Below are 12366 nucleotides of genomic sequence, written 5' to 3' on the forward strand. Positions count from 1 at the left end.
GGCATGGACAGTTCTGTGGGACTGAACTCCATCCCTGGGAATGATAGTTTTTATAGCACATTGCTTCATCTGCAAGTGGGAGTAAATATTACGCTACCTCTTGGTGCAGATGGGTGGGTAAAAAAAAATAAAAAAGCTAATTTGAAACAAATTAACTATTCTGCATAAGGAGGAAGGTATTCTCTCCCTCCCCGGTCACTGCAGGGCTCTCTGCAGACAGAGTGCATGCAAAGTTAACAAACTCTGTGCTGCTCACAGCCTGCCTGGTGAACCTGCCAACAGGTGAACAGCCTCAATCCGCAGCGCAGATAAATAATCACCAGTCCTCAAAAGCAGGTAATGAATATTGTTCAAACAACTCTAAGCTGGCGCTACCAGAATGCTTCAAAGGAGAAGCTACAAGCTGTTCAAGTCAGACTGTCACATTTAGTCTGCAAAAACGAGATTAAGGTTTGTACAGTGATACTCCACAACAGGTTTTACAGTATGCACAGAAATTAAATTATGATAAAAGTGAGCTATTTTTTACTAAAAACAGAATAGAACAATCTATCAAAATGCCATTTGGCTGTGTTCATTACATTTTAGAATTTAATTTACATGATAGATACTTTAGCATAATATGTTTTAATCAATAAGCATTTCTGAAGGCTTTATTTTTATAGGCAATATTTAGATTTGTTCACCGTTAAATGTAACGCCACGGCAGCGACGTTCGGAGCGTTTATTTTCCTATGCTAAGCAAGTACAACCACACGTACACAGAGGCAAAAGCAAAAGTCCACAATTAGAGATGTCAGACCTTGTTTAACTACATCTTAATCTAATCCATTTTATTTTATACAATTCTACATCTGGATCTCATTTTCTGTATTCCTGTAGGTATTCCGGGTCACTATTAAGAACCCTTTCAAGTTAGCAAAGTTCAGCCAAGTCTACCTTAATCCAAAACCTTTAAAAGAAACAAGAAAACGCGAAAGGGGGTGGAAGACGACAGAGAAACCTGAAACAAAACGCTACTTTACCCCACCTCCTAATGCACCTGAAAGTCGGAAGGGACCGGCCTCCCAGCACAGATCCCACGCAGCACTTCCCCTTTCGGGGGCTGCTGGGGTGGGAGTTTTGAATATTATATATATAAATATATATTATATCGCTCCCGCACGCCCGGCCGAGGGGAAGGGAGGGCGGCAGGACCCGGGTCCCGCTGCCGGCCCCCTGCGAGCATCCCCTCACCTCCAGCGGGAATGCGGCTCTGCCCAGCATCAGCGCACCATCCCTCCGCCTGCCGCAGCCTCCGGCCGGCTCCAACGCCGCCTCCGCGGGGGCCAGGGTGGGCAGCCGCCGGCTTTCGAGCCAATTTATTTAAACGGGAGGCAGCGGCGGGTTTGGAGAGGCAGGGCAGCGCCTTCCTGCGCCAATCAACTGGGAGACACGCGTGTTGCAATCCCATTCACGGCGGGAGCAGCACCGATACAGCGTCTGACAACCCCCCCGGCCCGCCCCGGCCTTATCTGTAGCCCGGCAACTCAATTAAACCGCGGGGCCGCGATTCCCCCGGGGACGCTCCCCCGGGGCAGGGGGAGGGAGGCCGCTCTGCGAGGACTTTCCCTCGCAGGAAACGCCACTTCTGGGCTCTCCCGAGCCAGCACAGTAAAGCATCAATATTCCGCTCATCTGTCAGATCCTGGACAGCAGGAGAGGCTGGAGAGCCCGTGAATTATGTAACGTGCCCTCCCGCCGCCGCGGGGAGATGCGCCGCGATGCCCCCGCCGGCCGGGACGCCCCCCGCGCCCCTCCCCGCGCCCGGCGCTGCCGCTGCCCTCCCGAGCCCCCCTCTCCGCGCACCGGGCGCTCGCCCCTTCCCACCCCGCGGGACCCTCCGCCGCTCGCTCCCTCCCTGCCGGCCGGCGCCCCCGCGTCCCCTCCCCTCGCGGCCCGGCGCGGCGCCCGCGGCGGTCGCAGGGCGGCGGCCGGAGCCCCGCGCCCGGCGGAGCGGAGCGGAGCAGAGCGGAGCGAGGGCCGGCACCCCGCGGCGGCGGCGGGGAGCGCCCGCCCGCCCGGCCGGCACCACAGCGCCCCCAGCCCCCGCCGCTCCGCGCCTGCACCGCCAGCCCGCCCGGCGCCCCCACACAAAGTCCCAGCACTCGGTAAACTTTCCCCGGCTCCCGGCGGAGGAAAAGCGGCGGGGACGCGGCGGCGAGAAGGGGGCAGGCGGCGGGGAGGGAGAGGGAGGAGGCGGGCGGGGGATGAGCGGCGGCCGCCGGGAGTCCCGCCGCGCCCGCCGCCCCGCACGGCCCCGCCGCCGGGGGGGAGCGCGGAGCGGGGAAAGAGCAGCCCGGGACGGAGCGGGCGAAGCGGCGGCAGCCCCGGCAGCGGCGGCTCCGGCGCCATCTTGGGCTGATCGATGAATTGAACAAAGAGGATCAATTTCCGATGGGGCCGGTGATCGATGGCGGGGGGGGCGGAGGGAGCGGAGCGCCGCGGCCGGGCGGAGCGGGGGGTTCCCTTTAGGCGGCGCGGGCCGGCAGCGGGAGGAGGAGGGGGAGGCCGGGCCCGAGGGAAGGCGGAGAAGGGAGGGAGGGGGGGGTCCGGCGGCGCGGCCCGGCCGGTGCGGCGAGCGGGGGAGCCTGACCTGCAGCTGCTGTAAATCAAAGCGCTTCCAATATTGAAACATCGATCCCACATTGGCCGCCATCTTGAGACATATTGAGACAGAGTGAGCGGCTGATAGAGAGAGAGGGGCTGGAGTTCAGGAGCCGGGAGGGAGGGGGAGGGAGGGAGGGAGGGAGGGAGAGAGGGAGGGAGCCGGCGGGAGGGGGGAGGAGGGGCGGGGGGGCAAGGGGGAGGGAGGCGGGCAGGGAGCGCCCAAATCCCGGCCTGGAGCCCGCCCGGAACACGGACTCAGCCCGCGCGCTCGCGGGGGGGGGTGGGAAGGGGCGCCGCGCCCGCGCGCTCACGGGGACCCCGCACCCCCCCCCCCCCAGGCCGCGGGGACAGCGCGGGGAGGGGACGCGGGACGCGCGGGGACAGCGCGCGGCGGCGCGGGGACAGCGCGCGGAGCGCGGCCGCGCCGAGCGAGGGGATGCGGGGACAGCCGCGCGGGGCGGGGGAGCGCGGGGACAGCGGAGCGCGGAGCGGCGGGGGGATGCCGGGCCGGGGGGATGCGGGGCGGTGCGGGGACAGCGGTGCGGGAGGGGCGCGGGTTGATGGCAGCGCATCGCCCGGCGAACGGTGCCCGGAGCGGCGGCGGGGGGCAGCCCGCTCGGGGAGCCGCGCGGCTAAAATTAGCCGAGTGCACAGAGTTTAGGGGAAACAACAATGAAAAAGTGCGTCGAGGGCAGCGGGTTCCCGGTGTCCGGGGCGGTCCGGCAGCGCCTGGAACGGGATTTCTTCAGCGCGGACAGGCGCTCCCTGCCAGGGCCGGTGCCGCCGGCCGCTGCCGAGGGGAGACGGATCGCACGGAGGCTGGAAAATCAGATCCCGGCCCCGCGCAGGATAGCCATAGAAACGGAGATTAAATGGATGGAATAACTTATTTTGTTCTAAACAATAATGTTGCTATAAATACGAACATTTTCCTCGTTCTCTTCCTGAAAAGCACAGAATATTTTAGCAGGCTCATCTACTAACAAAACAAACCAGCCTGCAGATACTTTTCACCCCTCAAAATCATTCCCTGTTTTTACTGGGAAACGGGCAAACCCACGGTCTGTACCTGTCCCCTCTGGAATCAATAAACTGCACGGTATTTTTCCAAATACAGCTACTTTCGCTGTTTTGCACTTCATCTGTAAAAGGAAAACATCTTTTTCCCCCCAAGTGAGCGATTGTAGATTTTTTCTCAAATTGTATTTGATCACGGAGTGAATTTAGTGCTTGCTCAAGTCCGTGGGCTGACTGCTTGGAAATGGCTCTGCCTGTCTTTGGAGAAGTTACGGCAGAGACGGCAGAGACAGCGGCAGAGCAATTGCCACAGATTATTTCCCAATCTGCTGCCGGCCTCCTTTGGAAGAGCACCATCATTTCAGCCTCCATTTCCACTTTTTGCTGAGGCTGCTGCTTACAAAGATACTAATTGCGATGGCGGGTTTTATGTTAATGGGTTCCACGTAATGATCACCCCGACGACTGCAGCCCTTCAGATTGTTGGTTGGCTGTGCTGGGAATAAAACTAATGGTATTCGGTTATGAAAATGTCAGACCTCTACATGGTGATCTGAACTAGGGGCCCAATGAGACCGAAATCCAAGAGGCTCCACGCGGTTGCCGTGGGGCTGGACCCAGGGATGCCCTTGGAGAAGGAAACTTCTTCTCCCCCAGAAGTGTCATGCTTTGAGGGAGGGCAGCTCCATGCTGGGATGATGCTGGAGAGGATTGGGGTGCCTGGCTGGGGTACCCCCTGCTCTGGGGAGAGGGTGTGGGGTGCTCGGAGTGACAGCCCGGGATGGAGCTGCGCGAGCCTCCGAATTCTGACTAACGCCGTAACCGGTTTGGTAGCTCTAAAATAGGATTTTAATCCTGGGAAGCATCATTTCACATTCCAGCGATCTAATCAAAATCCTTTTCTCTAATCTCTCCATGGTCCCCCCTTTCTAGATGAAAGAGGCTGGAGTTCCTGTCTTCACCCTTTCTCCGCTGCCTCCCTGTTCTACCAGTCTGTTCTGTGTCCAGGCAACTGCAAAAAGACATTTCAAAGGCTCCTGCCGTGCCATGTAGATGTTTTCTCTTGTTAGTTTGGACTGCAGGTGTGTAAGCCTCAAGGATGAAGTATCGTGGTGCTGTTTTAGGTTCGGGGCACACAGTCATGGCACAATAAATCACATAGGAACGCTCCGCTTTGAACGCGCGCACAGAAAAGGGAAAAGAAAAAAGCATCTGACCTGAATCATTTTCTGGAAACACATCTGGTTAAAATCCAAAGTTTTAAATTGAGTAATATTTTAAAATACATTTGGTAGGTATTAAATTACAGCGTTATATCTGGTAATATTTATGATACTAATGTGTTAAGCGGAGGTTTATATCTGTCAAGAAATATGAATGATTGTCATATGGGGTAACAAATGAATCCTGATATAAATAACATTTTATGATATTTTTAACATTATTGTAGTCTTTTTTTTTTGCAGAAGTTACATTATTGCCAATTTGAAATAAAAGCTCTGTGGCTGCATACCAAAGCTTTTAGCTGTGTAATTTTGAATAAGTATAAAGCAGTACAGCTGATTTGGGGAATTACTGAGAAACCTTAGCTCTGCCGGAAGACAAACGCTGAGCACCTATAATTCCTATTGTCTTCCATGCAGGATCAAGTCCCTCGTTTGCCATTTTGTGTGGCAGCAAGCCCAAGGAAATCTCGCTTGACAGCTCTGTTTTCTCAAAGTGCTGCATTTCTTCGGGCTGGATTCTGCAAAGATCCTGCAGGCTACAGAGCTCCTTGGACCAAGCGATAATGTGCTTTGTGTTCCTGCTGAAATGTACCTGTGTACAATGGAGAGGGAGCTTGGAAAACTGGGTGCACCCTGGCAAGAAGATGGTTAGAATAAAGTTTTCTTGGGCTGTTATGTTTTGAGGAATCATTCTCATCTGTTCGTTTGAGGAAGGTTTTTCTAAAGTTAGATTTGATCTGTGTAAATGCTAACTTCTTTCAATGGGCACTAATAGAGCACTGAAAAAGGAAACAGTGGATTTGAAGTTTAAATCTCAAATGGTGGCAGCAACTAGTAATGCTTGATACATCCAAAATATTTGTAAGTATGTTGTACAGATTTCTTTTTAGGAGTTGGGTGAAAATCACATTAAAATTTGTTACCTATTAATGTCATAAGATCTCACTGATACAGCTCTTTAATGAACATATTTGCACTTTGGACTATCACAGAAAATTATTCTTGTGATTCTTACTGTTATCATCTGGAATACTGAGGAAAATGAATCTTTATTCCAAAGGTCCCAAACTGTTGGGAACAGTTCCTCAGCACGGCTGCTCCCCTGGCCATCAGTCTGCATTCCTGAGGATATTTTGCACAATGAGTCCAGTATTGATCACTGCCTGGGCTTCTCTTTGCCTTGATGAACTTCTCTTTGCCTTTCTTGGCCAGGTCACTGAAAGATGAGGTGCTGCTTCTCTCAGCACCTGTAACTTTTGGGTCTCTTCTCCAAGGATCCTTACGGTTTTTTCTTCTCATTTTCATGTAAACTGACTCCCAAATTTCTATCAGTGCCCCTAAAAGAATTCCTCCAGAGCCTTCTCTGTACCCTGTCTGCTCCTTGTCCAGCCCCTTCCTTCCTCACTTCATGGCTCTCATCTTTTCATTTTCTTCAGCTGATTCTTGTCCTTGGCTGCCTGTGCCTGCTGGAAAGGAGCTCCTCATTCCAAAATCCCAGCCCTCTCCTCTGTGGGAGTGCCCTTCTGTTCACCTTAAACTGGATTTGGGATATCCTTTACTGCTCTGTGCCATTGCACAGCGAGATTCCACAGGGATGGCAGGGAACAGAGACAGCCAAACAGATAATTTTTGTTCCTGGGAGATTTCGTCCAAATTAAGATCAAAACTCATATATGTCTTCCAAATCACAGATTTTTTTTTCCCAATTATTGTCAATGACTCTAATTCTGCTTGATTTATATCCCTGGTAGTAGCCAGAGGTTTTGCAGCACATAAATTGCCTGAGGGTTTGGCCAGTGATGTGGACACTGTGACATGTAGAAGCTCAGGAAAGCCCCTGAGCAGAAAATGGATGGAAATAGGGAAAATAGCAGGGAGACGTGTCCCCCATGCCTGCACATGATTACCTGGGTGTCCAGCTGTGGTCACTCAGCTGGATGGACCTTTGTTTTCTGAACCAGCATGGCAATTTCCACATTCTTTGGTAAATTGGGAAAGTTTTAGCAGAAATCACATAGATGGCAGCACACATGATCCAAGCACAAAACCCTGTGATTTCTGTTAGCCCGTGAGCACTGCACAGCCACAGATAGACTCTGGCAGGTGGAAGAGAGGAAAGCAATTCTCACAGAGGGCAGGGAATGCAGCCACAATTAAAAGCAAAGTAAATTTGCGCGGTGTGGTTACTTGCTGGTTAACTCTGGAGACATTTATGAGGAACCAGCATAACCCACAACAGACCTTCCTTGAGGATTTGTGGATTAACCCACACCAACACAAACAGGGGATGGCACTGCAGGGGTGTCTCTGCATGTGCAGCAGGAGTTTCTGAAGACCCCAAAAGAGCTCCCACAACATTTCCCTCAAACAGCTGCTTTTGTCACCAAATGTTCCATCCAGATGCATGGTTGTGTTTTGGCCAACATCTGGAACAGCAAAAAGAATTAGAGGAGGAAAGGATCTATTGGGTTATGCATTCCCTGGAGCTGGAGTGAATAAATTTGATACTGATTTCTCTCAGGGTATGGTTCACCCCAGTTGTAATTTGTCAGAACTGTCCTTGACTTCTCATCCTCTATCTCATGCACAGGATGGTACCAGAGCCAGGATTTTGTTGGATGGGAGGCAAATTGAGTCCTTTTCTGGCCTCGTGCTCCATGCAGCACTCTTCTCTCTGACTTAGGCTGGTCTTGATTTGGGAATTTATCTTTTCTGCCCTCTAAAGGGATCAGCAGACAAGTTAGTAGGTTATTTTCCCAGGAAAAATTCTCACCTTTTCTCACTTGAAAACTTTCATGTTTTTTACCTTTTACTGGTTTCTCTTAGAGGTTTGGGGGTTGGGTTTTGCACATCCTTTTTTTTGGTGGTATTTAACTTTTGCTATTCCTATCATGAACGCTCACCCACTTCATGCAGCCACTTCCTCACTTCAGGTTCTTGCTGCTCCCCTCTCCCTCCCTGCTCAGGTCCATTTTGGCCATGCTTTTCCTCCACTAACTGTCCCAGCCAAGTATTTCTCCCAGTTTCCGCTGAATCTTCAGCTCAAATATTCCACATTTTACTTTTGAATAAGGATCTGAAGCCTGCATTATTGGTTTAAATGCCTTTTTGTGTTCTGAATCTCACCTGGGCTTATTCTGTTTGTTTGTGCCACTCTGCCAGTGGCAGGAGAGCTGGTTTAGTGGCTGTGGCTGGGGACAGCAGCTGTGGCTGGCTGCTGGCACAGGGCTCTTTTGTGGCATGAAGGGACTCCCTGGATCCTCCCTCAGTTTCTCCATTCTGTACAGCACCAGTGGGCACTGGGAGATCAAAATCTCGTGGTGGTTGTGGGGCACCTCAAGGGTTGCAGGGCAAAGGAGGAGGAGGAAAAGTACAAATAAAGCAGCTCAGAGCTGCTCCCTCACCTCCAGTTCCCCTTTCCTTTCCTTCCACAGAAGTGGGTGAGTGCAGAGCTGAGCTGCCCTGGCAAAGGAAAGAGAAGAAAGGTTTTTCTTTCACTTTCCAAACACAAACACTTCACGTGGGACGGAAGAAGGGAACATCCCTCTGCTCCTCTCCTCCAGCTGGGCTTTCTGCTCCCATTGTCCCCCTGCAATGCTCATGTCCCTTGGTGGGTCCCCCATGGACACCTGAATTGTGATCTGTGGTGTTTTGGGTGTCTGAGGTGGTTTGTCCTCCAATCATGAGGGTGAGGTTTCATTTGGGGAAGCACATCTTTTCTTAGAAATGTGAACACTGTGACTGACTTAGCACAACTGTGATTTTCTGCAAACACAACTGTGTTTGCATGCGAATGCTGGGGAAGGAGAAACAGCAATTCTGAATTAATGCACAAAGGGAGAAAATAGACTCCCTTAGAGGAAGCCCTGAGTTCACTGCAGCTGCCACACGCTGGCAAAACTGATGTTGTGTCCCACAGGAAACATTTCAGAGTGGAGAACCTCTTGTTTGAAGAGATCATACCTGTGCCTGTTGTGACACATGAGTGAGCCAAAGTGCTTGGGGGAGCACATCAATCCATTCCTTCTTTAGTAACATATATGAAACAAATTGGGTTTTTTTCCCCCTGGTGTTGCATCATTTCCTATTTGGCATCCAGATGGTGACAGATTACCAAACAGGGGACAGGGGGAAAAAAATCCATGTAATATTTTGTATCTAAACATTACCTTCTTCTTTGGAATAAAGAGATCCAGTTTTATTCTGGCCATGATTCTCCACATTTATGTGGAGGACCTTGTCTGCATCTGCTTGGCATTATCCTGGATTGGGGCTTTAACCTGCTATGAATCCAAAGAAATTATACAGAATTGATGGGATCAGTGTGAATTTCCAGGGGTATAGGCTAGTGCAGACTACATCCTATTAATCTTGTTGTGTTCTTTCTGTAAATAACAAGCTGGATTCAGCCCAACGAGAGTAAAACAAATTGGAAGCATTCATAAAGAGAAGTAAATGGCTTTAAGATGTAAGAATAACGTATTGGTGGGTTGTCTCCAAGAATCCAGTTTTTAAAGGTACCAAAGCACACACAAAACTTTAATTTAATGTGTTCTTAAGTGGCTGCTGTGTGGGGCTGGCTGCTGAAGCAGGGCCATGGGCATAAGACCTGCTTTCATGAAGGGATTATATAAAAAAGCAAAAACTGCAAGAAGGAGAAAAATGTTCAAGGGCAGCCAACCTGGAGGAAACAAATGTAATTTAGTTGTGTGAAGTGTTTATAAATGCAGTTTATGAGCATGTATGAAGGAGTAATTTTTTACTTTTCAGACTGCAACTGTAACAGAGAAAAGAAACAATTGCTTATTTGTCCTTTTCAGGGACTGTCAGAGAACACTTTGCAGTTTGGCTATGTATTTTGACCTGCTTTTTCCTGGTTGATAGCTTGTTACTCTGTTGATTATTTCAGATTAGCATTTTGTGTGTGCTCTTCTTTATTTGTGATTGATAGGAAAACATTTACATGGTTTATCTGAAAGTGGAAATTGATTTTAAATTCTGTTCAAAGTTTCAGACATGCATGGGCTACCAAATTTGATCTATCAGTCTCACTCCTTGGTTCTCTTGCATCATCAGAATAAATGTGAAATGACACAGAATGCCTGGAATTGCAATAATGCAGGGTAACAGAACTGACTATCAAGCTTCATATATAGATTAGATTAATGCATAAATCTAATTTGATATTTCACATTACAGAGCTAATATTTTACAGATGTAATGCCAACTTGTTAAGTAAATGAAAATCACAGAGAGTCCAATTCTGAAAGGATTACTCAGGCAAAAATCCCTGCAGTCAGAGGGAGTATTGCCTGAACGAAGTCTGCAAAATTAGAACTAGAGCCATATTCCCCAAACAGACAAGCAGATTTATCTGTGAGATCTGCCCAGGAGTTGAATTCTTGTAACAATGAAAGATATATAGGGAAAACGAGCAAGTAGGTAACCTGAAATATTAGGAGAGACTGATAAGATCTGAGCAAGCACTTGTGTGGTTGGTGATGTCAACAGGAGCCCAAGTTGTTTTAATAAACTTGTTCATAGTTGTCCTATAGTGTGTTTTATATACTGAAGAACATAGATCACGTAAGAGTTTAACAAGAAGAGGATTCATATTAAATTTGCACATAAAATACCTCCATGAAATATGTGAAATGCTTTTCTTTTTTTATATGATTCCAATAAAACATCTATCATAAAACTGTGCCTTCCTGCTTCTTCATATCCAGTTTCAGCTGTTGCTTTGTGTTTAGAGTTGGAGCTCATGACACTTGGCAGATATAATTGTGGGGCACTTCTAATTGGTGAAGAAAGACCCTGGCTCTGCTTGCTCGCTCGGGGGGTATAAATCAGGAGGACCCCCACCAGAGCTGGTGAAATGTTGCATCTCTGCAAGAGGCTGTTGGGCCAAGTGATATAAATGCTTGCAGCTCCTGTGGAACGTGCAGTCGTGTGGCTGTTTACAGCTGCTCAGGGTCTGCCCCACTGGCTCGGATGGAGCAAAGCCAGGGATGATTCCTGCCCTTTACCATGAGTTTTGCTCAGTGTTTTGCACTGTAAATTCTCCTGACTCTTGCTGCCAAGCTCAGCTCCCTCCTTCACAGTTTCCTACTCTGAGTGTGAACTGATACTGGTGGAAATCCAAGGGTAAAAAAGTGGTGAGTATAAAGCACAAATCTGTAGCCTGGATCTGAGAGGAACAGCTTGACCACAGAGGAAGTTATTTGCACAAAAAGTATTCAAACAGATACGCACGGTTTACATGTGTTTAGTAAATCTTGTCTGAAAACTAGAACCAGCTGTATGGTGTGTGGAGGCCCCGGTCCCAGCCCCTCCTGAGCACTGCTTTATCCATGTGGATGATACATTTCCAGTCACTTTTTCCATCTTTTAATTTGGGGGCTGTTAGGGACTGAAACACGAGGAGAGTGATTTCCATCTCGGTCTGCAGTGCTTGTCAGCATCCTCAGGTAGCTGCTCAGAACCCCTGCTCAGGGAAACACCCCCACCACAACCCTTCCCTCCTTCCCTCCACCTGCAGCCCAGGTAGGGCACAAATTCCCCCATGGTAGCTCAGGGGCATGAAAGGAGCTTTTCATGCCAGGCTTGCCACGATCCCATGGCATTATCCTACACGACAGCAGCGAAATTGATGGAGCCACTCGCATTCGCTCCTAAATGAGAGATAAACCAGGCCTGAAAGCTAAATTTGCATGCCAGATTAAGAAAGTTGTAGATGCAAGCAAGATCTTTTTCCTTTTTTTCCCCCTTCTTTGTGTGTGTGTGTGTGTGTGTCTAACTATGCAACAAATTTTGTAGCTGAAATTTACATACTTCTTGATTCATGAAATTATGAGCAGCTGCTATTTTGCTACATTCTTAAATTGAAAAGGCAGCGAAGAAAAGAACAGACACATTAGGCAAACTCCATCTGCCCCTCATGTCTATCACTTCCCTTCACTCTCTCCTTTGCCAAACAGGATACAATGGCATAATCAGATGTCTTGGTTTGCCTGGGAGAGTCCCCAAATTCATATAGCTGTCGCCTAAGATGGGATTTTTCTTTTTCAGACAACTTCTTGACATGGTCTCTTGTTCCCCCCCTCAGACATGGATACATATTTACAGAGGAAACAGCAGAGCACAAAAGAGCTACAGGGAGAGAATAACCTTCAAGGTGGTTTGCAGGCTTTTGGAGGTTCCTGGAAGTCTTCAGAGATCATCTTAGGGACCTAAGGGTCACTGAGAATTAAGAAGCCTTTCTATTTTTTTTTTCCTCCAATCTTTTTATTCAAATTACAGCATGGAAAGATTTCGGGGTGAGAGGGTAAAATATAGGATCCATAAATAGAAAAAATGGGGTTCACTGCTACCCTTTGCCATGACTCTGAGCAAATCCAATTCACAGGTAGCTCCATGCTTGGAGAGAGGAACTCTCTTTGGAGATGAGAACTTCTATTCTGGAAGTCTGGCC

The 12366-nt window shown here is 49.2% G+C and overlaps 1 protein-coding gene and 1 long non-coding RNA gene across 8 annotated transcripts in view; one reads left to right on the plus strand and one right to left on the minus strand.

The window, feature by feature from the left end:
• Positions 1 to 2788, minus strand: part of CUX1 (cut like homeobox 1) — a 268969-nt gene extending 266181 nt beyond the window's left edge. For all 7 annotated transcript variants that reach the window (XM_038157828.1, XM_038157826.1, XM_038157829.1 and 4 more), the window contains exon 1: positions 2636 to 2788. In XM_038157828.1, coding sequence (XP_038013756.1) covers positions 2636 to 2698 — 63 coding nt within the window. In that variant the 5' untranslated portion in view covers positions 2699 to 2788. The remainder of the gene's footprint in view (positions 1 to 2635) is intronic.
• On the plus strand, positions 2016 to 10578 carry LOC119709714. Its single transcript, XR_005259412.1, has 3 exons — positions 2016 to 2719; positions 4600 to 4748; positions 5310 to 10578. It is a non-coding gene; the product is annotated as an uncharacterized LOC119709714 (long non-coding RNA).
• Positions 10579 to 12366: the final 1788 nt, after the last annotated feature.

Source organism: Motacilla alba, chromosome 19, assembly GCF_015832195.1.
Source record: "Motacilla alba alba isolate MOTALB_02 chromosome 19, Motacilla_alba_V1.0_pri, whole genome shotgun sequence".
NCBI lineage: Eukaryota > Metazoa > Chordata > Aves > Passeriformes > Motacillidae > Motacilla > Motacilla alba.